The sequence below is a fragment of the Lepidochelys olivacea genome, assembly GCF_965140295.1.
Source record: "Lepidochelys olivacea isolate rLepOli2 genome assembly, chromosome: 7".
NCBI classification, from domain to species: domain Eukaryota; kingdom Metazoa; phylum Chordata; order Testudines; family Cheloniidae; genus Lepidochelys; species Lepidochelys olivacea.
This window is the reverse complement of record NC_140417.1, coordinates 8,152,475-8,180,235: the sequence shown is the minus strand read 5'-3', so window position 1 is coordinate 8,180,235 and position 27,761 is coordinate 8,152,475. Positions and strand designations below refer to the sequence as shown.

The following is a 27,761-nucleotide window of genomic DNA, read 5'->3' as shown; positions in this document are numbered from 1 at the left end:
AAATTATGCAAGTTACATGATTATTATTCAAGTTATACATTATTAATGACTGTTTGTCTAAGTACCAACATATTTTAGCCAGCTAATGGGTAACTCGTCGATGTTCTTTAACACTTGTTGGTGTGTTGTGTTATGAACAAAACTGACTTCTCTGTAAGACTGTCTAGCTGTTTTGAATTTTAGTTAGTTTATTTTTAAATATGTTCTAGTGGTACTGTACTACTTGCTTTTTGAAATAGGTTAATAGTTGCTATGGCTCAATAAATGACATTTAATAGCAAAACAGTGTATTTCTTTTCTCTTACAGAGGCAACAGAAATTGTTCTAAAGGCTCAAATCCTAGCTGGAGGGAGAGGAAAAGGTGTTTTTAATAGTGGATTGAAAGGAGGGGTCCATCTAACTAAAGAGTAAGTCTCTAAAATTCAAAAGACATGAGTAATATGCTACTGATAGTATTGAGGCTTTTGCAACGGCTGTTTTAACTAATCAAAATATCTTTAATACATGTTAGTAAATTGACTTTTTCCCTTCTTTTGTAGCCCTAAGGTTGTTGGGCAGCTTGCTGAACAGATGATTGGGTACAATCTCGCAACAAAGCAAACTCCAAAGGATGGCGTTAAAGTTAAGAAAGTAAGATTCTTTCCTCTTCCTTAAAAATTGAAGATAGTTTACAGTTGCAACTGAACAAACGTGCTGTAGTGTATGCCATCGTGTTTTTCACTCCTTTTTTATTTAAATCTCTGATTGACTGCATCCTATTAATATGACAAAGGAAAATGTGTTATCTTTGTCTGCTTTTAAATGTTTGTTCACCACTAAATATTCTGAAATTGGCCACGACATACACTCCATTTTGCTGTGTATGATGAAGCGAATGCCTAGCAAATTCTAACCTGATCTCTGTAGCAGAAGTATGCCTTTTGGTAGGTGACTTCAAAAGGAGAAATATTACATTCTCTCATTTTGGGGAATTGCTTTTTCTAGGATGCCAAAAGTGCCTTTTTTGTGGGGTGGTCATGTGCTTAATTATTGGCCTAAGTAAGAGAAACATAGGTAGCCCTTCAGGCCAGGCTTTCTTAGACTTTCATGCTTCGATTGAATCCTTTAAGGAATTAAATCAAGTAAGTAAGGCTGCTGCTGGAAATTTTCTGATTTTTTTTTCTCTAACTTTGCTTTGTTGAGAGAGGGAATATAATGAAGAGCTATGCTGCCTACTTGGTGCCAGGAGACAGCTATGCAAACTTCTTTGGCGTGAGTTGAAGAAAAAATAGGTAGCTGCTAATGTACTGCCAGTGTCTTGGCGTTGGTGGAGAAAGAGGACATGTAGCTGAAGAGATGCTTTTTGTTGTGTGGTTGAGGAACGTTCTGCTGTGTCTTTAGCAGTATCTCTGTGGGAAGAAGAAAAGCTGACTAGTATAGTTCCTGGTAGAAGTTTAATTTGAAATAGTAAAAAAGAAGAAACAAAAATTACTGCTACCTCTCAGAAACTCTGATAATAAATACAAGAGAGACATTTCTCAGTTTACAGCTGTTCTCAGAATATTGTGTGGTGACAGCTCTCTTCCTCTGTAAATGCCTGAGTCTTATGCCTTTTTGTGTTAGCTGAACTGTTCGAAATACTCCAGCAGAGGAACATTTGTTTCCCCCCTCACTCCACATCTGATTGGAAGATTGTGCATTCGTTTAAATGGTCAAATCTACAAAGCGGACTTCTAATTTCCATTGAAAATCAATAGAAATGAAAAGTCTGTATTTTCAGAATGGATTATTTAAATGAAAGCACACTAACTTAATTTAGTAGAGAGAGTACGAATGTGTTCTTACATAGTGGATATCCAGAAAGCTCCATACATTATGTATTGTAAAGATAAAACGTATTATTTGTAGCTTCTTTTTCTCCCCTTCAGCACATTGCTTCTGTAAATATATATAGTGTCAGGAGCAAGAGCATAGAGTATATCCTGGAAACATAGTGACTAGATTTGTGTGAATAGTGAAAAAAATTCCCATCAATGTTTGTTTGTTTGTTTGTTTGTTTGTTTGTTTGTTTGTTTGTTTGTTTTTAAAGAAAATTGTCATTTCTTTAAATAGTGTCCCTTTTGTGTTTTGTTTTCCATGAACATTCATACCAGATAAAATAATCATAAGGTATTCTCATCCAACCAGGGAAGACAGAGAATACCATGTAGCTTATATAACCAACCTCACCTAAACAATGTTGTTCAGATATCAAGCCAGAGGGATTTTAATAAAGAAAAAAAATCCAGCAAAGAATAAATCAGAGAAAATCAGTCTGTTCAATTGTTCTGTGAAGAGAGAAAAAGCTAAATTCAGTGTAATGATTATTACAAATTATTGTTGTTAACTGGAGAGCGTATCCATATGAGATATGGGTTTTTTTGCCTTTGTCTGCAGCATGGGGCGTGGGTCACTTGCAGGTTTAAACTAGTGTAAATGGTGGATACTCTGCCAAACTTGAAGTCTTTAAATCGTGATTCGAGAACTTCAGTAACTCAACCAGAGGTTAGAGGAATATTACAGGAACGGGTGGGTGAGTCTTTTTTTAGGTATTCAGACTAAATGATCATGGTCTCTTCTGACCCTAAAGTCTCTGTGTGGAAGAATATCAGGTGCTCAGATACGACAATGATTAGCACAGTGTAAGTATGTATGTCATAAATATAAAGGGAAGGGTAAACCCCTTTGAAATCCCTCCTGGCCAGGGGAAAGCTCCTCTCACCTGTAAAGGGTTAAGAAGCTAAAGGTAACCTCGCTGGCACCTGACCAAAATGACCAATGAGGAGACAAGATACTTTCAAAAGCTGGGAGGAGGGAGAGAAACAAAGGGTCTTTGTGTCTGTCTGTATGCTGGGTCTTTGCCGGGGATAGACCAGGAATGGAGTCTTAGAACTTTTAGTAAGTAATCTAGCTAGGTATGTGTTAGATTATGATTTCTTTAAATGGCTGAGAAAAGAATTGTGCTGAATAGAATAACTATTTCTGTCTGTGTATCTTTTTTGTAACTTAAGGTTTTGCCTAGAGGGGTTCTCTATGTTTTTGAATCTAATTACCCTGTAGGATATCTACCATCCTGATTTTACAGGGGGGATTTCTTTATTTCTATTTACTTCTATTTTTTATTAAAAGTCTTCTTGTAAAAAACGGAATGCTTTTTCATTGTTCTCAGATCCAAGGGTTTGGGTCTGTGGTCACCTATGCAAATTGGTGAGGCTTTTTATCCAACATTTCCCAGGAAATGGGGGGTGCAAGTGTTGGGAGGATTGTTCATTGTTCTTAAGATCCAAGGGTCTGGGTCTGTAGTCACCTAGGCAAATTGGTGAGGCTTTTTACCAAACCTTGTCCAGGAAGTGGGGTGCAAGGTTTTGGGAAGTATTTTGGGGGGAAGGACGCGTCCAAACAGCTCTTCCCCAGTAACCAGTATTAGTTTGGTGGTGGTAGCGGCCAGTCCAAGGACAACGGGTGGAATATTTTGTACCTTGGGGAAGTTTTGATCTAAGCTGGTAAAGATAAGCTTAGGAGGTTTTTCATGCAGGTCCCCACATCTGTACCCTAGAGTTCAGAGTCGGGGAGGAACCTTGACAATGTATATAGACTAGAATGTATGTATTTTTGCTGTCCAGCAAGGATATGTGGAAACATATTACAGTACACATAAAAGCATTTTAATGTGGATCTATGATTTCTCTTCAATATGCATGTGCATTTTGTTGTCTGCAATCAGTAGTAAGGGATTGCTAGCCCATGTGTTTTGTGTTTCTCGTGGTAGCTAGCCATTTTGTTCTAAATGTAAAATCTTTACCATTGCAGAGTTTTGGTGCATTTCAGCAAATTGGCATATTCTCCATCTTTATCACATGCACAAGTTTTCTTGAATTGTACTGCAATAACCAGTTTACTGTACATTTTGTAAAAGCATTTTGTGATCGTAATGATTTATCTAGGCTTTATCAGATTGCCAAGCAAACACACTAGCCCTACTTTATATTAAGTGGGTACATCTATCAAAAGTAAATAATGATAACTAGACTGCTATGCCCTCATTACTCAATAGATTTTGGAGAAAACATAGACCTTTATAATGATGCATATCTCTCTAATTCAACAGAAGTGTTTTTGTGAAAAGCTATTGACTCCTCTTAAAAGATATATGGGCGGGGGGGACTTTACTTTCTAGGCAGACTCCGCTCTTGTTAGCATCTTGGAACTGGCTGTAATTTACAGAAATTACAAGTCATTCAGAGTATTAGTGTCACACTGCAGTATCAGGTTCCACAATCTTAGTTGTAGGATAGAATTTCATCATTGTATGTGATAGCTAAATGGATTTTGTATCTCCAGGATAACATTTAACATATAGAAATTTTTGTGCACAGAAAATGTCTCGTAAATCTTGAAGAGACAAAAATAAAAGGTAGCAGTTTGAGCAGAGGAGAGTGCCTTCAGTAACCTCTGCATTTAATTATGGCAATGGAGATTCAGGAGATAGTAGGCATTTTTGTTCTATTGCAATAGGAATATGTCTTGTCCTATAACTTGGTTAAAGTAAATTACAAGTCAGTACGGAAAGATATTCTTTCTTTTTTTCACTTTTCTGTTCTTTTAGAAAGTTTGAGTAAATTATTTAGCACTTTAGAAAATTAAATAATCATATTTTTTTTCAAATAGGTATTTCATAATTATTTTACAGATGAAGAGATACATACATTAAATTACTTGTCCAAGACCACATAACAAGTTGGTTGTAGGTTTGGGATTAGAAGTCGTGATTTCCTGCCTCCCAGTCCCCTGCTCAAACCATTTCCCCATGCTCCTTTTCTTAGGGTTTGTCCACACAGGAAAGTTATGCAAGCTAAGGAGTGAATTTAACTAGTATACTTATACCAGTATTACTTGGTGTGTGGACAGTCTTATTTTGGAACAAGAGTGGCTTTTTTCAGTTTAGTTTGTCTCACTGAAAGGCATTTGAGCTAACCTAAAAAACCCACTCTTGTTCCTGAGTAAGTGTCCACACAGGGAGTTATATTGAAATAATTATATTGGTTTAGTTATTTCAATATAACTGGTAAAACTTTGCCTTGTAAACAGAACCTTATATTCTCATTTTTGATTAAGTCACAATGGTGAGGATTTGTTTCTTAATGCTGGTGGAAAAGTCTTTGAATAAACCAGCATCACCGTTCACGCTGATGGGATAAATTGCTTGGGTCCCGGCAACAAAATAAAAATAGTTAGTTGTTGTAAAGTGGATTTGGATAAATCTTGCAAATCTGCAACACAGATACCCATGACCGTGCTTCTCAGGTGGTGATTTCGAACACCTGCACACAGGTGATGGAACTTAGTTGCACAACGCATCTGGACAATGGGTGTAATTTTTATCGTCAGCATCAGCAGGTGTTAGTGATGAAAGGCCATGAGCAGGTGTTGAGTTCTAGGAGATAGCAATATTGTACTTCATTTTTAAGGATAAATGTTAAAGCTCAAAATCTTTCTACAGTTAGAATAGTCATGTAGAAAATGAATTTTGTTATCCAAACTTGAATTCTCAAATGTAGAACTGTCTTTTTCTGCATATGTGCCTACAGAAGTATTTAAACGTGGCTGTGCTTCTTAAAATGGATATTTCTCAAATAAATAGAAGTCCCCTTGGCTCCTTTAGAACTTGGCAGCTATTTTGTGAGGTTTACATAAAATCCTCGTATGGCACCCTGGAATTTGGAGAGTCTGGTTATCTGAGCAGGCAGTCTTCTGCTTATCATGACAACTTAGAGAACCTGATATCTGTGACTTTTCTCCAAGCAATAAGAGAATTAACATTTCTAATATATGATTCAGTATCAAAGGGCCATTTTAGATTTCCATATGAAATTAGACATTTAACTTACAGGCAGAGTGTTAGAAGGGTAAATGTTAAAGCAAGAAAATATAAAGTAATTAGGGTGGCTTTAAAATAACAGCTTTCCCAAGACATTTTTTTTTATAAAACTGCTGTGGAAAATAGGATAATGAATTGTCACACTTTTCATCATAAGCAAAGCAGAACAATACAAGAAAAAAACCCCAAAATTCTATGGTTTCTTATACACTGGCCTGGACCGATGGAGTCAGTTGCTTACGTCATGTGAACACCAGGTAAAAGCCAAAGATGAACTACATGTGAAGGACTGGCACTTCTTGTCCCATCTTCTCTTCCAAATTCTCTGTCTCTTGCCCCACCTCACTTACATGGCACTGCAGATACAAACTACTGCACCTTTCTCACTGGAGGTGGGTGGGAAATTTAGTGGAAGTCTAAATGTAGCAGTGAACTCTACCAAGAAGGCCAAGTCACCCACTTCAAAGCAGGTAGACTCTGATGAGATGATTTCCTGAGGGAAGACTGAAAGAGTTGCTGGTCGTTAGAGAGCCACTAGTCCACCCTTTTCTCTCATCCACTGATGTGTCAAACTCCTCTGTGATGTGGCTGGTCAATAAGTGCTGACAGTCTTCCAAGCCTTAGGTGGCACTGGATGAGGAACCTGATTTATCAGTGATTTTGCTGGGGGGAGCTTCCTCATCAATTCAGGAATATCACTAAGGTATTCAGAGTTAGGCATTTCGTAACATAAGAGCAGCCATCTAGCCTAGTATCCTGTCTTCCGGCAGTAGCCAATGCCAGGTGCCCCATAGGGAATGAACAGAACAGGTAATCATCAAGTGATCCATCCCCTGTTGCCTATTCCCAGCTTCTGGCAAACAGAGGTTAGAGACACCATCCCTGCCCATTGTGACTAATAGCCATTGATGGACCTATCCTCTATGAACTTATCTAGTTCTTTTTTGAACCCTGTTATAGTCTTGGCCTTCACAACATCCTCTGGCAGAGAGTTCCACAGGTTGACTGTGTGTTGTGTGAAGAAATACTTCCTTTTAAACCTGCTGCTTATTAATTTCATTTGTTGACCCCTAGTTCTTGTGTAGTGAGGAGTAAATAACACTTCCTTATTTACTTTCTCTATTCTTCCTTTCTTCCTTCTCCTCCATCTCCCTTCGTCTATTACCTCACTCCTTCCGTCTTTTTATTGTCAAGGAAGGAAGGAAGGCCTAATGAGGGGATTCCCGATTAACTGTTGGCATATGCCCCTCATTAATAGCAAATGGGCAGTCTCTAACACTGCAGGCTTCTGTTTGCATTCTTATGCCAGACATTATATGACTGACACTTTTCTCTAACTAAGATGGGGCTTTTAAAGATAAGGTACCTTTTATCTGCCTACGTACTTCTTCCCTTTGCGCTAACCCTATTCTACTTGCAAGAAATTGCTAGGCATTCTACACCGATCTGTGGAGGAAATTAGAATTTTTACCTGAAAAAAATCAATAATTCTGTACCATGGATGCCTGTCAGTTATCATCTTGAACAACTCAAGGCTCTTCTTCGAGTGCTTGCTCATGTCGATTCCAGTTTAGGCGTGCGCGTGCCTACGTGCACAGTTGTTGGAGATTTTTACCTTAGTAGTATCCGTAGGGTCGGCTGTGGCACCCTCTGGAGTGCCGAGGTCCTGCATCGGTATATTAGGCACTGCCGGCCCTGTGACCTCTCAGTTCCTTCTTACCGCCCCTGGCGGTTTATCAGAGTGTGTCTGTCCCTTCCTAGCAAGTGGTTAGCAGGTTCTTCTTTGCTTTGTGATTTAGTGCTTTGTAAATAGTTTTGTTGGCAGTAGTTAGTTAGCGAAGTAGTTGTTAAGCACTGTAGGTTAGGGTCCTGGCGGGGACTTTGCCCCAGGCGGGGCATGCCTCACTCTCCGGGTTTTAAGCCCTGTGCTTGCTGTAACAGGCGTATGCATGTTAGTGACCCCCATAGCAGCTGCCTGAAGGGCTTAGGGGAATCATATGTCAAAGAAAAGTGTCACATCAGTAGGAGCTTTCGTTCCAGAACACAGAAGGAGCGCAACATCCGTTTGAGCATTCTCCTCATGGAGGCTGCTCTCCGCCTGGCCTTGGGGCCATCCTGGACAGACTCAACTCCCAGTACTTCGGCCTCAGAGTGTAGTTCACCCCGACACCAGATTCTACCTGGCATTGCTCCCCTTCACTGATGCCCAAGTTGAAATCTAAGAAGCATGACCTGGCACCGAGCAAGAAAGACCAAGGAGCATCGGGTAAAGGACCCTGTTCAGACCACCCGCCCACCCTGGAACCACATGAGGTGCCCCCCCATGGGGGCTTCTACCCCCCTGAGGGATCCGCCACGGACTCCAGGCAGCAGTAGGGGTTCCAGGCTATTGGCAGAGCCGCCACCTTCCCAGGCTCTTCCAGCGCCCAGAGAGCAAAGGACTCTCTAGTGCAGTCAGCACCGCAAGTTGCAGTGGCCCCAGCAAAAATTCCCTACGAGGGCAAGCCAGTTGTAGTATCCTCCTAGAATGCAAGCGAATGCTGCTGGTCCCCGGAGCCGAGGCAGCGCTCTCCATTGCCATGCCATAGATCTCCATGTCCACCCAGGTTGCTGGTTCACCACTTCAGATCGCTGGCACTGTGCTTCCGGTGTTGGCCCTCTCAAGAAGGTTCACCCAGAGAGAGACACCGGTCACCATATGGCTGGCACCAGTCATCCTCTCGCCAACCGTCTCCGTGACGTAGGTTGCCGACACCAAGACTGTGGGAACATTCCCCAAAGCAGTACTGATTCCCCCCTCCCCCCCCCGCTTCCGGCTCCAATCCGCTTATTCAAGGCACTGTTCACCCATGGTGACAGTTAGTCACCAGACTCAGGGGTCGATGGCCGCACTGTGGTCACCAGAAGGGGATTCCTCCAGCTCAGAAAGGGAGTTCAGCCTCTCACTGAGGCAGTACTGGCGTGACTGGCGACCTGGGGCTGCATCCGCCTCCACGATTCCACCCTGGCAGCAGGGCCAGTGGCCTTACTGGAGTGCTGGGGCAAGCCGGTTATGCTGATGCCTCCTTCGCACCAATCATCGGTAGCAACTTCAGAAAAGCAACGGACAGCATGGGTGGCACCAGGATCGGTGTATGAAGTGCAATCGGACACCAGGGTGGAGGAATGAGTGCCCACCCCCCAAAACCTCCTTCCCCCATGGGGGATGAAGCCCTGGGCCCTCCCCTGGTAGTCCAGTTGTCCTCATCCTCTCCAGATGAGGCTGTTGCGGGGCCCTCTCACGCTAGCCCACCAGACAATTTTAAGGAGCACCAAGTCCTGCTCCAAAGGGTGGCCACAAACTTAGGCCTAGAGGTGGAGGAGATGGCAGTGCTATCAGTCATCTTGTTTAATGTGCTCTCTGCATCAACCCTCGCACGTGTCTCACTTCTGGTGCACGATGGGGTCCTAAAGATTGCCAAAGCTCTTTGGAAACCCCATCCTCAATCCTGCCCACCTCCAGGAGGACTGAAAAGAAGTATTTCACCCTAGCCAAGGGGTTCAAGTACTTGCACATTCACCCTCCCCTGGGGTTGTTGGTCATTTCTGTGGCCAGTGAGAGAGGCAGATGGGCAATCCAGTTCTATCCCCAAAAATGGAGGCCAAGAGGCTGGACCTTTTGGGAAGGAAATTTTATTCCACGGCCAGCCTGCAATTCTAGGTCGCAAACTACCAGACTTTTTTGGGGAGATACAACTTTAACCTATGGGACTCCCTCCATAAGTTCAAGGACTCCCTGACCCAGGACTCGGCCCAAGAATTTAGGGCCCTTGTTGAGGCAGGTACTACAGTGGCATGGTGCTCCCTCTAAATGGTCTTGGGATGCAGCTGATTTGGCGGCCAGGGTGGTCACTTCACCGGTGATCTTGAGGTGCAGTTCTGTAGGGTTGCTACTTGGTCGTCTGTTCACACGTTCACGTCTCACTACTCAGTTACCCAGCAAGTCCAAGACGATGCTGGCTTTGGTAGAGCAATGTTGCAAGCCGCAGAACGATGAACTCCCAGCCCGCCTCCAGGAACACTGCTTGTGAGTCACCTAGAATGGAATCGGCATGAGCAAGCACTCAAAGAAGAAACAGCTACCTACCTTTCATAACTGTTGTTCTTCGAGATGTGTTGCTCATGTCCATCCATTACCTGCACTCCTTCTCCTCTGTCGCAGTTGCCAGCAAGAAGGAACTCAGAGGGTATAGGGCCAGCAGTGCCTAATATAACGACTCATGAGTGCAGCACTCCAGAGGGCACCACAGCTGACTGTACAGACACCTCTAAGGCAAAAATCTGCAACAACTGTGCACGTGGGCATGCACACACCTACAATGGAATAGACATGAGCAACACATCTCGAAGAACAACAGTTAAGTAAGGTAGGTAACCATTTTTTATTTCTGAAGTTATGGAGGTTAACATATTTAGGTTAGGGTTTTTGATTGGTTTGGTTTAAAAGAATCTATGTTGTTTGTATTGTCGTTTCATCACCATTGATTTAGGCTGGGAGCCAAAGGGAATTGGACACTGAACTCTAATTTAAATTCAATGGGAGCTGGACTCCTAACTCCCTAAGTGCCCTTTGAAAATCCCACCCTTAGCGCTTAAACATATCACTTAGCAGTATTTTAGTGACACTTCCATTAACATTTCTCCCTTTCCCTTTGAGCTATGGGAACTTTGTCTGAAGAACACAGATAAGAGTTTCTGGTGCCAAAATTTCAGGTGCCTTTTGACGGGTGGTTTTGCTTGACCTCTAAACAGAGCAACTGACTCAACCATTTCAGATATACTGGTGCAGGTAAAAGTTCTAACTGCAACAAACCAAGCCCATTTTCCATATCCATGCTTGTTACATTAACAATAGTGACAGGTAGATGACCTATACTTGGGATACTGGCTTTTCATTTCCCTTTAGAGCAGCCTTGACTAGAAACCTTTACAAAATAAAGTAGTTTTCTGTATTATTTGTTCTTGGGTTCCTTTAACTCTAGTTTTCTTCTGCTTTTGAATAGTTGCTTTTTTGAACTATTCCTTTAGCTTTCCAGATGTTCTGTAAAGAAAGCAAGGGAGAGGGAAAAGGAAGCAAAATTATTTTAAGGGTCAAAATTTCTTCCCATTCAAAGGTCCATAAACAAATAGCATCTTCCCTCCCTTCTGCCCAGCTGATAGAGAGGAACTTTATTTAATTTCTTGTTTCTTATTTTTTCCTATTCTGTTAAGTACGGACTGGCATAAGGTAAGTGCATTCTTCCTCATATACTTATTTAGTAGAATACTAAATAAATTGGTAAAAGTTTCTCATTTATAGTTGTGAAACCTTGAAATCCAAGGAGGCATTATTCAATGGAATACACCTTACAGTTAGACACCAGGAGTGTACAGGAGCCTTACGTTTAAAACAAATGTGGGCCGTGATTTGATTTCAACAAAGTTACACCAGCAGTAAATCTGACCCTATGTATTTCATTCGTTAAATAATGGATACTTCATGAATAATGGTATACACAAAGCGTTAATCTAAGATGACTGTTTAAAGCCATTGATTTATAAGCAGCCCAGATCAGTAAGTCATTCTCATTTGATACTTGTTTCTTAGCCCACTGAGTGAACTGAGTTGCTGATCTCTATAGTTTCCATTGAAAGGGTGTCCATGTTAGAGTTGTCACCACGAATCTGATATGGCTCATTGACACCCTTGGTGATGTTCTCAGTAGAGAATCCAGAGAGTGAATGGAACTGGAGAGTGAATCACTCTGCCCCAGGGATGTTTCCTGGACTTCAGGATTGAGGTAGGGAAGCCGACATTGCTACCATGCTAGGTGTGCTTAGTCCACTTTTACAGAGAGAGCTCCAGTCCTGGGCTTGTCCGTCTGGCACCTATCAAGATAACTAACAGCACCTACTAATAGTAATACAGTGAAGTTATTTAAAATGAACATTTAAAGTAATTTGATACTCTTATGTCAAAAAGAGTTATTTTGGTGAGTAATGAGGCAAGTATAAAAGTGTGCTTAGTCTCTTAAATAGCTAACAGGAAGTCCATCCTTAGCAACTTTCTTTTTATTAGTGTTGCCTTACATCGGTCATTGCTATTAGGTAATAGGTATGATGACCAACAATCCAGATGGAAAAGTGAGCATAGTTATTACTGTGCTGTAACAAAATGGGCACACGGATTCCAAACACACAGGTGTAATGTAAAGTCCGTATTTCCTTGGAAGCTAAACTATAGATCATAGATAGGCATGAGTGTGTTCCCCCATTTATGCTGGTGGAGGGGAGTGAAAGTAAGTGGATCTGTTGGGAGGGGTGTAGAAGGGGAGGAGTTGCAGCTTCATGATATGGAGGCAGTTTCATTCCATGTGCGTTTGGGAGCCTTTATAGTAGAAGAGGAGAGAGCTTTAGAGCAGTGGCTCTACATGCAATCATCTCCTTGGGACATGGTGGGTTCCTAGTGGTAAATCTGTGCTGGAATTAATGCCATAGAAAACAACCTTAACTCCTCCTCTTGGACCTTCTATCCTCCTTGGAGATATGTCACCTGGGCCATCAATGGCAGACCATCTTCTTAGGAAGCATACTTCCAATGGGCAGCTCGGAGCGGCTAAGGCTTGTTCTGCTGCTCTGAAATCTGCAGGGCTGCTGTCTTTTCTCTCCGGATCCCTAAGCCCCACAGGGTTAGCAAGCTATATGTACTCCCCCATTCCCTGCTTAAGTGCTAGAATCCTACATGTTCATGAAAGAATGGAAAGGAGATGCTGAGATTTTCCCAGTTGTCATCCTCTGCTTTGGGGTTCTTGTTTAGAAGGGATGATTGGATCCCTCGTTTACAATTATTATGATATATTCTAATGTAAATGGCTATGTCATGGAAGCCGCTGATATAGGAATTGAGAGATTCAAGAAGAAAAAGGCTAATGTAGTGTCTCGTGCCTGTAACGTAAAACTGTAGCTGCTTTAAGACTGTGTTGAAATATGAGCCACTATACTCTCTGCTAGCAGTTCACAGTGGTGTAAAATTTTATCTTTCTCTTCTGATTCATAATTGCTCTTTGGATTTTATGACATTTAGTACTCCCGGATACCACAACAAATTAAAAAAATATTATGGTTAAATCTCACCAGCCAAGATATACCAGTTAAAAAGATTGTTTGGTTTTTTTCACCCATGTTAATTTTTAGGTGATGGTTGCAGAAGCACTGAATATTTCGAGGGAAACCTACTTTGCAATTTTGATGGACAGAGCTTGCAATGGACCTGTTATGGTTGGCAGCCCACAGGGGGGTGTTGACATAGAAGAAGTGGCGGCTACTAGCCCGGAACTTATCTTTAAGGTATCAAAATGATATTTCAGACTCAAACTGTAATCAGATTTCCAAATGAAAAAAATGTCCTCTGTGGAAAGACATTACAGTAAATAAATAAATAACAATTTCATATAACGAAATAGAAACCTGATCCTGGGAGATGAGGAAGGTTCAGCATCTCATTTTGTTAACCCTAGACCTCTTTTCCTAATCTAGTCAAAGTCTTAGTGAGGCAATGCTCTAAATTTCACACGTTAAAGGTTGCCTGTATATGAAGCATTTTCTTAAATGTTTCTTAGTATCTTTCATGTTTCACTTTAACTAATTGGAAAGGGTGGTTAGGCTAATTCTTTTGCAGGCCGGCTTAGGGTCAATACCATGACTGCCAATTAAAAAAAACACACTTGATTTCAAAGACGGACGTTGTCAATTATTTCCTCCTCTTAGTATAGGTTTAAGTCTTGCACCTCAGATACCACTGTGTTGTCACTGTTGACATGTACTCACTGCTGAATGATGAGTAATGCATTCAAGTATTTATGATGTTTCTGTGTCTTGGTAATGAGTAGATAAGCTATTCATTTGGGCAAATAATTGATACAGACATGTATAATTATGGGGGGGGCAAAAATATTTAATGCACATTGTGAAATTATATAAACTTAGTAATATTACTGGGCAGCAATACCACTGTCTTGGAGACTTTCCAGAAGATGTCATAAAAATTAACAACCTAAATATTCATCAACGCCATCTGTACAGTAATTAAAAATGAAAACTGGTGTCAGATTGTCTTGTCAGCATGCCACCCTGAAGAATTATATAGTTTTTTGGAAGGACTGTTTCATAGATGGTGTGATAATTATAACATACCCTATAGGCAGCTGCTATAGCCTGAATCTCCAAGAACTTTGGCAAACTGCCATACTTTAATTACTAATTTGCAAATATATACTAAGCATTTTTCTTTTCAAGTTATAAATCTCTACTCAGATTGAATATCTTAATTCTCTTTATGTACTTTATTGTAACAGGAGGAAATAGATATTTTTGAAGGTGTAAAGGACAACCAAGCATTGCAGATGGCAGGAAATTTAGGATTCAAAGGACCTTTGCAACAGCAGGTAACTTGACAGGGAAGGGTTCAATTGTCTTCAGACAAAGAGGGTGGAGGATGCCAGTTCTGCTAAGTAATAAATACCTCCTGAATGGTTCTGAGAGGCTTTATGCCTTTTAGGGTCATGCTTAAAAAGTTTGTATCTTAATAAATTCAACCTGTCTCATAACAGGTGTTGCCTATTTAGGTGCAGGTGTGCGGTGCTAACAGAAAATTTATTGTTCCTGAAATGAAATAGATTCAGTCCTTGATCTTGTGAGTTCCGTTGATTTCAGTGGGTGGAACAGATTGCCCACATGGATCCCTTTGCTGGATCAGGTCCTTAATATCTCAAATGCAATATGACAGGTATCAACAAATAGGTGTTTTGTATAGCTGAAGAATGGTTGACTTTTTTGAAGTCTGAGAGACATCAAACAAAGGCTGCCAGTTTGCTGACAGGATTCTGAGAGTAGAATTTTCAGTGCATCAGCGCTTATCTCTGTTTTATGCTAGGAATTCTATATGGTACATAATATCACAAGATACAGTGCTGGAGTGAATCACTTTGTAGACAGGAAACAGCTGTATTTCAGTTAATGTTAATAGGTGTAAAAGACAGCTATCATATGCTCTTTCTTCATACTTTTCCCCATAATATCAAAATGCCTTTCCTGTAGAATCCCTTTTCTGTAGAATCTTTGCATTTTTAATACAGCATTTCTAATTATTTTCCATCCCAACTGTGCAATTAACAAATGCATAATCATTAAGTTGATTAACGCATATTTGAAGATTTAGCAGTATCTTCAATGAGAGCGAATGATTATATCAAACCTTTCAACCCTTGTAAAGTTCTGGTACTTAATTATTGACAACAATACTTGGGCTGTTAAACTGAACTATTTTATACGTTTCTTTCCATGTGCCATAACCTCTTGAATGGAATTTACTGAAGTATGGAAAAGTAATGGATAGGTCAATAAATAAAAAGGTCCATTTGACTAGCAACTACTTCTGGGGTGTGAATTCTGTGCTGCTCCTCTAAAGGTACGTCTACACCTCAGAAAGACCGACTGCAGCCAATCTCAGAGCCTGGGGCTAAAACTGACTCGGAATCGCGCTGCGGGGCTAAAAATAGCAATGTAGATGTTTGGGGTTTGGGCTGGAGCCCGGACTGTGAAACCCAGCGATGGGGGTGGGTTTCGGAGCCCAAACTCCTGCCCCAGCCTGAACATCTACCCTGCAAGTTTACAGTCCGCTTGCTGACCCAGGCCAGCTGCACGGGTTTAATTTCCGTGTAGATCATGCCCTTAGGGTCTCAGCACAGAACTTGCAGCCTAGGGGGCAGGGAGCTATGGTGGCTTTAAGCACCTTTGTGTCCTCTTGATTCTGGGCTGCTCTATAAGTTACAGCTGCCTTATGCTGTCTGGACTCTCCTTAACGCTGCAGGTAGTGGCCTCATCCCTGGATGCTCTGCCTGCCCTGGCAGGCCCCCTACACTAAAGCTTGCAGGAAATAGCCATAGGGCTGTTGTCTACACTCAGTGCCTCTGCTTGGGACTCCTGCCCTGATACTGGGCTTTTAGAGCCCCCTTATACCGTTCCTGCCCTTTTTCCTTGTTATGAAGGGCTCGAAGTGGGCGTGAGACTGTCATCCCAATTTATAGACCTGCTCACTGGTGCCTTAAAAATAAGAGCATGGCTAAATTCTGATGCAATAATGAATTTCTAGTAGTTAATGTTACATGAGCTCCTATTTTAATAATATATTAGTTTGCTCGCAAATTGTATTTTTTTTTATTTATGTTGCTTTAATACACTACTATTAATGTCTCGGTTACAGGGGCGCAATTCCATGGGAGAGTCACCCATAGAACTGAGAGCAGGATTTGGCCCATTTGGTGTAGTCCCAAAGAAAGTGCAAATATATGTGCATACAGAACACGCACAATTAGAGCTTGGCAAATATCTCAGAATGGAATTTGCATTGGCTGTTCATGAACCTTTTAAATTCATTTTCTGCAGATTTTCGACTGAGCAAGTTTATTGGCAGAAATGTTTGTAGAAACTGAATTGTATGCACATATTTGTGAGAAGTGAATGCTTAATTCAAAGAGGAGTATTCACCCCAGAAATTTCATTCTAATAATTATGCCATCATCCAGTTAGGAAACAGGTTACATATTTCTGTGTCCAATTACAACTGAGACCGATAATAGCTCAAATATTAAATACAAGTAACAAACTGCTTGGCAACGGCCCATAGAACAAGAATTACTTTGAGATTATTTGGCACATATTTAATAACAAATAAGTTTTGAAACTTGGAAGTTGGTACTGGTACAATATAGATGTAAAGCACAACCATTCCCTCAATGTTACAGGACTGTAGAATTTGGGTATAACTGTCCAACAGTAGTAGTGGGGTTTTTCATAAAGGTAGAAGCAACATAAAAGCAAGTTTGGTTTTCAATTTGGTTCCCTTCCTTACTTTCCGAAAGATCCCAAATGTTTTGGTTTGAGTTTTTGGTTAACTGAACCACTGACCAAGGGAAAAAGCTTTGGAATGTGTGGTTTTTGGGGTCCCAATCTTTCCGCTACCTCATTGCAACCAATAGGGTTACAATATACCAATTAATTGCAGATGGAAAGGTTGGTTTACTTGAGATGTCACATTTCCAATGCTTAAAACATAGCTGACCTGTTAATGGGGGAACAGCAGAGGTAAACAGTGGTTGAGGACTTAATATTATGTCACGGTTAGCCCTGCCCACCCCCACACACAGCCACAGAGAGAGAGAGAGAGAGGAGGGGGCAAAGAACAGCAGTGGGGAGCAGGAGAGACCGACTTTTAAATAAACAAACCCAATCTTTCAATTGTTGTTTCTACAGGGAAAAGTTGCATTTTGATGTAGGAGGGAGATTTATATTTTTTCTAAACAGATTCAGCAATTAATCTGCACTCATCAAATCCACATTACTTCTCAGTTTCTGAATTTAGACTCATTAACATAACTACTTAACTTGAATATCAGCATACCGGAGAAAATATATTCATTATGAACTCAGAAACTTTTGATTTTGCTTAAATTAAGCTTGTTTATATTAACGATGCTGTTCATTTTACTGAAATTCCTCAGTTTGTATACTATGAAGATAGCATTTACAAAATGTTTATCAAAACTTTTAGGCTTTATTCTTAATATTTTTGGTATGGTAAAACTCCATTTGAAGTAAATACTACTGTAATTCTCTTAATCAAGAGCTGCTGTAATCGTCTACCGGACTTGAGATATTATGTAATTTAGATACTAAAAGTAGATGTAAAGGTTTACTGTTCCTTTTTGTGCATGCTACTTACAAATCACTTGATCAAATTTAGGCAGCAGATCAAATTAAGAAGCTATACAATCTTTTCCTGAAAATTGATGCTACTCAGGTTGAAGTGAATCCATTTGGTGAAACCCCAGAAGGACAAGGTAAGAAATAAAAGAAAACAAATTAATATATTATAACTCTTTCTTTATGCAAACTATTCATTAAATTTCATGGAAGGTGATAGCAGCAGCTTTGCATTAATTTCACTGTGTAATTTAATTTAAGCAATATTCATAAATGTTCCCGTGATAGATTTTAACATGGCAATCAATACCTCTTATGTCATCTAAATACGGAAAGTATCAGCATCTGCATATTGCTTGGTGACAAACATCAACTTTTTCTTACTTTTTATACAAAGTATTTTTGCTCATGCTATTGTAATTAGTGGGCTAGAGAGGAAAACACTCATTATTTTAGGATTTCATCTTGAATGTACAGGTAAGTTGCAGTTATAGGTGCATGACTATGAAAGATATCAGAGCATAGGAGAGAGGAAGACCTGTTGGGCTAATGGAGTTCACACCTGACTGTATCCTTTGGGAAGGTAAAGGGTGGTGGATTTGCCTCACCTGTGGAAGTAGGTATAAGACTGTGCAAAATAAAGATGGGAAGCCGCTTTATCTTGCACTTTGCGATGTGACGGAGAGACTGCTGAGACTCATCAAGCCCTTGGATCGCTACCCCTTCCTGCTTCTCCACGTGGGCACTGGGCACCAATGATACTGCCAAGAATGACCTTGAGCGGATCACTGCGGACTACGTGGCTCTGGGAAGAAGGATAAAGGAGTTTGAGGTGCAAGTGGTGTTCTCGTCCATCCTCCCCATGGAAGGAAAAGGCCTGGGTAGGGACCGTTGAATCGTGGAAGTCAACGAATGGCTATGCAGGTGGTGTCGGAGAGAAGGCTTTGGATTCTTTGACCATGGGATAGTGTTCCATGAAGGAGGAGTGCTAGGCAGAGACGGGCTCCACCTTACGAAGAGAGGGAAGAGCATCTTTGCGAGCAGGCTGGCTAACCTAGTGAGGAGGGCTTTAAACTAGGTTCACCGGGGGAAGGAGACCAAAGCCCTGAGGTAAGTGGGAAAGCGGGATACCGGGAGGAAGCACAGGCAGGAATGTCTGTGAGGGGAGGGCTCCTGCCTCATACTGAGAATGAGGGGCGATCAGCAGGTTATCTCAAGTGCTTATATACGAATGCACAAAGCCTTGGAAACAAGCAGGGAGAGCTGGAGGTCCTGGTGATGTCAAGGAATTATGACATGATTGGAATAACAGAGACTTGGTGGGATAACTCACATGACGGAGTACTGTCATGGATGGTTATAAACTGTTCTGGAAGGACAGGCAGGGCAGAAAAGGTGGGGGAGTAGCACTGTATATAAGGGAGCAGTATGACTGCTCAGAGCTCCGGTACGAAACTGCAGAAAAACCTGAGTGTCTCTGGATTAAGTTTAGAAATGTGAGAAACAAGAGTGATGTAGTGGTGGGAGTCTGCTATAGACCAACAGACCAGGGGGATGTGGTGGATGAGGCTTTCTTCCGGCAGCTCGCGGAAGCTACTAGATCGCACGCCCTGGTTCTCATGGGTGACTTTAATTTTCCTGATACCTGCTGGGAGAGCAATACAGCGGTGCATAGACAATCCAGGAAGTTTTTGGAAAGCGTAGGGGACAATTTCCTGGTGCAAGTGCTAGAGGAGCCAACTGGGGGGGGGGAGCTTTTCTTGACCTGCTGCTCACAAACCGGGAAGAAATAGTAGGGGAAGCAAAAGTGGATGGGAATCTGGGAGGCAGTGACCATGAGTTGGTTGAGTTCAGGATCCTGACACAGGGAAGAAAGGTAAGCAGCAGGATATGGACCCTGGAGTTCAGGAAAGCAGACTTTGACTCCCTCAGCGAACAGATGCGTAGGATCCCGTGGGGGGCGAACATGAAGGGGAAAGAAGTCCAGGATAGCTGGCTGTATTTCAAGGAATCCCTGTTGAGGTTACAGGGACAAACCATCCTGATGTGTCGAAAGAATAGTAAATATGGCAGGCGACCAGCTTGGCTTAACGGTGAAATCCTAACGGATCTTAAACATAAAAAAGAAGCTTCCAAGAAGTGGAAGGTTGGACATATGACCAGGGAAGAGTATAAAAATATTGCTTGGGCATGTAGGAATGAAATCATGAGGGCCAAATCGCACCTGGAGCTGCAGCTAGTGAGAGATGTTAAGAGTAACAAGAAGGGTTTCTTCAGGTATGTTGGCAACAAGAAGAAAGCCAAGGAAAGTGTGGGCCCCTTAATGAATGAGGGAGGCAACCTAGTGACAGAGGATGTGGAAAAAGCTAATGTACTCAATGCTTTTTTTGCCTCTGTCTTCACGAACAAGGTCAGTTCCCAGACTGCTGCGCTGGGCATCACAACATGGGAAATAGATGGCCAGCCCTCTGTGGAGAAAGAGGTGGTTAGGGACTATTCAGAAAAGCTGGACGTGCACAAGTCCATGGGGCCGGACGAGTTGCATCCGAGATTGCTAAAGGAACTGGCGGCTGTGATTGCAGAGCTATTGGCCATTATCTTTGAAAACTCGTGGCGAACGGGGGAAGTCCCAGATGACTGGAAAAAGGCTAATGTAGTGCCTAAGGGAAGAAGGAAGGATCCTGGGAACTACAGACCAGTCAGCCTCACTTCAGTCCCCGGAAAAATCATGGAGCAGGTCCTCAAAGAATCAATCCTGAAGCACTTCCATGAGAGGAAAGTGATCAGGAACAGTCAGCATGGATTCACCAAGGGAAGGTCATGCCTGACTAATCTAATCGCCTTCTATGATGAGATTACTGGTTCTGTGGATGAAGGGAAAGCAGTGGATGTATTGTTTCTTGACTTTAGCAAAGCTTTTGACATGGTCTCCCACAGTATTCTTGTCAGCAAGTTAAGGAAGTATGGGCTGGATGAATGCACTATAAGGTGGGTAGAAAGTTGGCTAGATTGTCGGGCTCAACGGGTAGTGATCAATGGCTCCATGTCTAGTTGGCAGCCAGTGTCAAGTGGAGTGCCCCAGGGGTCGGTCCTGGGGCCGGTTTTGTTCAGTATCTACATAAATGATCTGGAGGATGGTGTGGATTGCACTTTCAGCAAATTTGCGGATGATACTAAACTGGGAGGAGTGGTAGATACGCTGGAGGGGAGGGATAGGATACAGAGGGACCTAGACAAATTGGAGGATTGGGCCAAATGAAATCTGATGAGGTTCAATAAGGATAAGTTCAATAAGGATATTCGACATTGGTGAGGCCTCATCTGGAGTACTGTGTCCAGTTTTGGGCCCCACACTACAAGAAGGATGTGGATAAATTGGAAAGAGTCCAGCGAAGGGCAACAAAAATGATTAGGGGTCTGGAACACATGAGTTATGAGGAGAGGCTGTGGGAGCTGGGATTGTTTAGCCTGCAGAAGAGAAGAATGAGGGGGGATTTGATAGCTGCTTTCAACTACCTGAAAGGGGGTTCCAAAGAGGATGGCTCTAGACTGTTCTCAATGGTAGCAGATGACAGAACGAGGAGTAATGGTCTCAAGTTGCAGTGGGGGAGGTTTAGATTGGATATTAGGAAAAACTTTTTCACTAAGAGGGTGGTGAAACACTGGAATGCGTTACCTAGGGAGGTGGTAGAATCTCCTTCCTTAGAGGTTTTTAAGGTCAGGCTTGACAAAGCCCTGGCTGGGATGATTTAACTGGGAATTGGTCCTGCTTCAAGCAGGGGGTTGGACTAGATGACCTTCTGGGGTCCCTTCCAACCCTGATATTCTATGATTCTATGATTCTATGATAAGTGCGGGTCCTGCGCTTAGGACGGAGGAACCCAATGCACAGCTACAGACTAGGGACCGAATGGCTAGGCAGCAGTTCTGCGGAAAAGAACCTAGGGGTGACAGAGGATGAGAAGCTGGATATGAGTCAGCAGTGTGCACTTGTTGCCAAGAAGGCCAATGGCACTTTGGGATATATAAGTAGGGGCATAGCGAGCAGATCGAGGGACGTGATCGTCCCCCTCTATTCGACATTGGTGAGGCCTCATCTGGAGTATTGTGTCCAGTTTTGGGCCCCACACTACAAGAAGGATGTGGATAAATTGGAAAGAGTCCAGCGAAGGGCAACAAAAATGATTAGGGGTCTGGAACATATGACTTATGAGGAGAGGCTGAGGGAACTGGGATTGTTTAGTCTGCAGAAGAGAAGAATGAGGGGGGATTTGATAGCTGCTTTCAACTACCTGAGAGGTGGTTCCAGAGAGGATGGTTCTAGACTATTCTCAGTGGTAGAAGAGGACAGGACAAGGAGTAATGGTCTCAAGTTGCAGTGAGGGAGGTTTAGGTTGGATATTGGGAAAAACGTTTTCACTAGGAGGGTGGTGAAACACTGGAATGCGTTGCCTAGGGAGGTGGTGGAATCTCCTTTCTTAGAAGTTTTTAAGGTCAGGCTTGACAAAGCCCTGGCTGGGATGATTTAATTGGGGATTGGTCCTGCTTTTGAGCAGGGAGTTGGACTAGATGACCTCCTGAGGTCCCTTCCAACCCTGATATTCTATGATTCTATGATTCTGTTGGTTGCTTTTTCTGATATAACCCTACCTTTCTGCACTCTTGGTATATTAATGACACTAGCTTGTCGTCTTAGCAATTTACTGACATGTACAGTACACCATTTATGTTTCTTCTGGGTTTGCCCCTGTCTCTTTACAATGTTGTAAATGCATTGAAAGATTATAGACTTGAAAAAATAATAGTAAGTTACGTTTGGTGCAGTAGAAGGATTAGTTTGAATTTAAGAGAAGCGGTGGAGGACAAAAATATCACACTAATCCTTTTCATCAAGTCATTAATAATGGGACAAACTGCAAAAGTCTTAGATATTCAGGTAAACCTTCAGGACAGAATTGAATGGAGCAACAGCATCTAACCTGGCAGGAAGAGCTGTAAAGAATGGCATTAGTTCTTGGGAGATGTGTTCCATGGAAGAGCAGTGAGAAGAGGATTTATTTCAGGAGTGGCATAACGGCTCAGGAGGGTATGTCAGGGAAAAGGGTGTGGTCAAGTAGAGTGCTGATGCAAGGAGTTGGTATGAAGTGCAAAGGATGGCATAACTCAAAGCTGAATCTGTGTTTCAGCGGCGTGTAAGAGCAGCAGATTTCTCATTCATTTCAATGGGCAGCAACCACATTTGGAAAGACTCAATCAGCCATTGTGTTATACAACCGTGATGGAATTTTTCAAAGACAAGGGAGTGGGGATTGTTGGGCTGGCTAACGCTAAGTATTAAAATAAATAAAATGTATTGTCAAAGTAGAATATGACATCCATGCTGCTCTTTGTGATAGTATTGTAGCAACTAGTTGGTGGAAAATTATTCACACACATACTTACATTTAGATATAATATAAAATTGTAGGTTTAATTTAAAAGCTACTGTTAAAATAATGAATGCTTAATGCATGTGCACACAGGTGCTTAGTACACATTCCCATTATCAGCCCCAGATCACTTTTGGGTTTATCATCTACACATGAACATAAGAATGGTCGTGGTGGGTCAGACCACTGGTCCATCTAGCCCAGTATCCTGCCTCTGACAGCGGCCAGTGCCAGATGTTTCAGAGGGAATTAACAGAACTGGGCAGGTTTCAGAGTAACAGCCGTGTTAGTCTGTATTCGCAAAAAGAAAAGGAGTACTTGCATCTGATGAAGTGAGCTGTAGCTCACGAAAGCTCATGCTCAAATAAATTGATTAGTCTCTAAGGTGCCACAAGTGCTCCTTTTCTTTTTGCAGAACTGGGCAGTTTATCAAGTGATCCAACCTCTATCGTCCAGTCCCAGCTTCTGGCAATCAGAAATTAAGGGACACCTAAAATGTGAGGTTGCATCTGTGACCATCTTGGCTAATAGCCACTGATGGACCTATCCTCCATGAACCTATCTAATTATTTTTTGAAACCCGTTCTACTTTTGGCCTTTACATCACCTCCTGGCAATGAGTTCCAAAGGTTGACCGTGCATTGTGTGAAGAAGTACTTCCTTATGTTTGTTTTAAACCTGATGTGCCCCCTCCTGTAAGTAACCAATACTCACTTTGCTACTTTCTATGGTCCTCCACTCCATTAATTCACTCACTCCTTCCAACAGGATAGCTGTTTTTAAAGAGCCTGTTATATGACCTACCAGCTCTTGCAAGTCTGTTAGCTTCTTTGACAGGCCCTGGCAATCTGAAAGGTTGGGTCCTGCAACCATCGTGAGAGAATAGTCATGCTCATGTTTTCTTCCCTCCCACTTCCTCTGCTGCCGTTTATTGGAGAATGATGTGGAATTCTGTATTTGATAGGAAGGGAGTGAATACTTGAGTGACCCTGTGTCAGTGGATGTGGTTAACGAGAGTCATAGTGACTTGGTCATGAGGTAGATTTACCTTTAAGGATATTTTGGAATTTAAGCTTCGTGGGTAGACCGTTCTAGTTGTGTTTACTTGTCTAGCAACTGGGAGGGATTTGATTTGTGCCTTGAGGAAGTAGTGGTCAATTCAGGGGTGTTTCTCGTGTTCCTTTTGTCTATGTAGAGCCTTAAAATCACATCCAGGGTATGACTGATTGTCCATGTAGGTCCAGAGATTAGAAACTGAAGGTAGAAAATGTGGAGGGTAGGTTTTGGGTTATTACAGCAGCAGGAATTGTCATGATGGCTGTTGAAATCGTCCATTCCAATAGGAGAAGATAGTCACCTTGTCAGACAGCATCTCCATCAGCGCCTTCGGGAGGAGTGGTGCTAAATACAGTAACTCCTCTCTTAAAGTCGTCCCGGTTAACGTTGTTTCGTTGTCAAGTTGCTGATCAATTAGGGAACATGCTCTTTTAAAGTTGTGCAATGCTCCCTTATAACATCGTTTGGCAGCCACCTGCTTTGTCCACTGCTTGCAGGAAGAGAAGTTCGTTGCAGCTAGCTGGTGGGGGCTTGGAACCAGGGTGGACTGGCAGCCCCCCATCAGCTCTCCGCTCCCCTAAGTTCACTGTGTGACAGCCGCCCAGCAGGTTACCAATTGCTGACAGTTCAGCTGTCCCTCACCTCACTGCCATGTGCTGCTCCTGCCCTCTGCCTTGGAGCTACTCCGGGGAGCCTCCTGCTTGCTATGCGGGGGAGGGGGGAAGAGGGGGCCTAATGTCAGGTTGTCCCCCTCCCCCCTGCTCCTGCACCCCACTTACCCCATCTTCTGTATAGCAGGGGGGACACACAGCAGGGCTCAGGATGGAGGGAGTTTCCTGGCAGCAGCTGCCCTCTCAGCTTGCTGATTAACTTTAAAAGGCAGTGTACTTAGAGTGGGGTCAGCGTACTTAAAGGAGCAATGTGTATGTCTCTCACATGCACAGGGTGTGTCTCTCTCTCTGTCTGCCATGCTGTCTCCCCTCCCTCCATTCGTGCTGCCTTGTAGAGTGTGAGGCTACATTAACAATGACTTAACCCTTGAGGACTCAGCCAATTGCTAGTTCATCATTTAGCAGTAAGGCATCCCCTGGGAAATATCCCACCCTCTGACTTCACCACCTCAACCAAGCTTCACAAACATCATCGCTGTGTACCAGTATTAAATTGTTTATTTAAAACTTATACTTTGCGCGTGTGTGTGTGTGTGTGTGTGTGTGTGTGTGTGTATCAAATACAGTCTTCTGTCTGGTGAAAAAATTTCCCTGGAACCTAACCCCCCCATTTACATTAATTCTTATGGGGAAATCGGATTCACTTAACATTGTTTTGCTTAAAGTCGCATTTTTCAGGAACATAACTACAGCGTTAAGTGAGGAGTTACTGTACAAGCTTTTTAATTGTCCACAGTTACTTTGTACATAAACTTCTTTTCATTAAAAACCAAATAAGATAGTTTAATATAGTTAGGCTCCCTTTGCTCAGAAATTCAAGAACTGGGTTCTGAGCAGAGACTGTAGCAATCTTTCATCCAACTGGCCAACAATCTTTCATGCATGAAATCAAACACAGTAGAATTGGCAGAGTAGTAGACAATAAATAGACTTTTCCTGTGCTTTAATTGAAATTCTGTTGGTATTAGTGACTACTAGAAACTTAAACAAAAACCCCACTTGATATGTGTTGTTTTGTTTTTTGTACAGGTTTTTGGACATTAACATGCAGTATCATAAAGTGACATTTTTAAAACAAACATCAGTAGAAATAATTTGCTTACAGTTCCATCTGACAGTAATTCAGAGATTGCATTATAATCACGATCAAGTGTATGTGTGTTTTGAGTATAATGAGCAGTTGTCAAATAAAACTGAATTAGAAAAAAAATGATTAATTACCAAAATTTATAAATGCTGCCTTGATACAACAGCATGTTTTTGCTGGTGGTTGGTGGGGTTGTTTTGTTTTTTATTTTCTGTTGTTTTCAAAAACCCTAAAGTATTTTGTATAGATTTTGCATTTGGAAAACGAACAACAGTATTTCAGAGTGGAAAATAAGATTTGAGAATTTTAGTGCAGTATTGGATGCTTGGTTTCTAGTTCATCTAAGATGCATTAATGACATAGAAATGGATTAATGACCTTTATTTTATAAATCTTACTCAGTTTAATAAATTTAAGTAAAATTCCTATCAATCAATCATAGCTTTATTACGTTTTCACCCAGTTTGTGAAACTTTTTTTCCGTGGTATAAAACCAGGACTGTTGTCCAGTGTATTTCTGCCAGAAGCCAAGTTTTAAACATAAAGGGGAATTCTGTCCTCAGGAACCCCAGTAGACCAAATCTTGCTTGCCTCATTTATGTGAATAATCCTATTGACTTCACTGGAACAAATTGGAGTAAGGTGAGCAGGATTTTTGTTTAGTGTGTGGGTGCTGATTGGTGCTGGTGTCCTGTGATATACAAGAAGGTCAGCCTAGATGATATAGTGATTCCTTCTGGCCTTAAAAATCATTGACTTTTTGTTTTTTCCATTCACTAAAGTGGGGATGCATAGTCAAATAATTTGAGTAAAAATAAGGTATTGGAATGTACACTGATAATGCTTATCTTGTTTGGATCACTTCAAAAGGTGGGGTCCAAATTCTCTTGATAGGTATAATGGGGTATACTGGCTCTTTAAGAGTAGAGGGAGGCAAGAAGATGCCATTCCAGGGAGTTGAATGGCCCAGGAAAATGGCCTGGTAACAGAAGAGAGGCTGCAGTTCCAGGGAATTTTGGGTTGGATGGGGGGAAAACCCCAGAACACTGTTCTTTTAAGGCCCCGGATTAGGAGCCTTGTAGTGTAGTGTGGGGCAGGGTTCCCCTCTCTTCCTGTTATTCGGAGGAGCTCTCTGGATGAGGGAGTGTTTCTCTCTCAGAATGGGGAGACACTGGCAAGAGAAGGAAGCTGAAGCCAGAGCCAAAAGGCCAACCTCCAGGGAGGAGAGAGCTATGAGAAGTGACCCTGTGAAGAGCTCCATGTGAATGGCAGAAGAGCCAGTAGGAAAAGTAGGAATCTTTGGATGGCAGTGATGGACTGTTTGGAATGGTCTATGGGCATTAAACCTGCCCCAAGCGGAGGGCGGTAAGACTTATGAGAGAGGCTATAGGGGGCCCTGAAGATGGAGAACAGAGGGAGGCTGCTGCAAAGGGAACTCCGGCCACAAGAGACTGCTCAGGAAGTGGCAGCTTTGTTACAATAGGATTGTGATGAACAGGGCTTATCATATCTAGGGTGAACAGATAGAAAGTGTGAAAAATCGGGACGGGGGAGGAGGGTAATAGGTGCCTATATAAGAAAAATTCCCAACTATCGGGACTGTCCCTATAAAATCTGGACATCTGGTCACCCTAATCATATCAGACCTTTAAAGAGGCACGGTATCTTCAAACAAGGAAATAAATACTGGGGAATAATCCTGGACTGGTAACAGGCTGGACTCAATTATCGAATAATATGCCGTTTGCATACTAAAGATTTTTTTTTAATATATTAGAAACTTTTCACTTAAATTAGAGGACGTTAAGGGCCAAATTCTCTGGTTCAGGGTCTGCATGTGAAAC

At 42.1% G+C, this 27,761-nt stretch overlaps 1 protein-coding gene across 1 annotated transcript in view; it reads left to right on the top strand.

Moving 5' to 3' along the window:
* SUCLG2 (succinate-CoA ligase GDP-forming subunit beta) overlaps positions 1-27,761 on the top strand; it is a 236,451-nt gene that overhangs the window by 112,429 nt on the left and 96,261 nt on the right. The window contains exons 3-7 of the mRNA XM_084634188.1: positions 308-407; positions 540-630; positions 13,109-13,261; positions 14,269-14,358; positions 17,715-17,811. Coding sequence (XP_084490314.1) covers positions 308-407; positions 540-630; positions 13,109-13,261; positions 14,269-14,358; positions 17,715-17,811 — 531 coding nt within the window. The remainder of the gene's footprint in view (positions 1-307; positions 408-539; positions 631-13,108; positions 13,262-14,268; positions 14,359-17,714; positions 17,812-27,761) is intronic.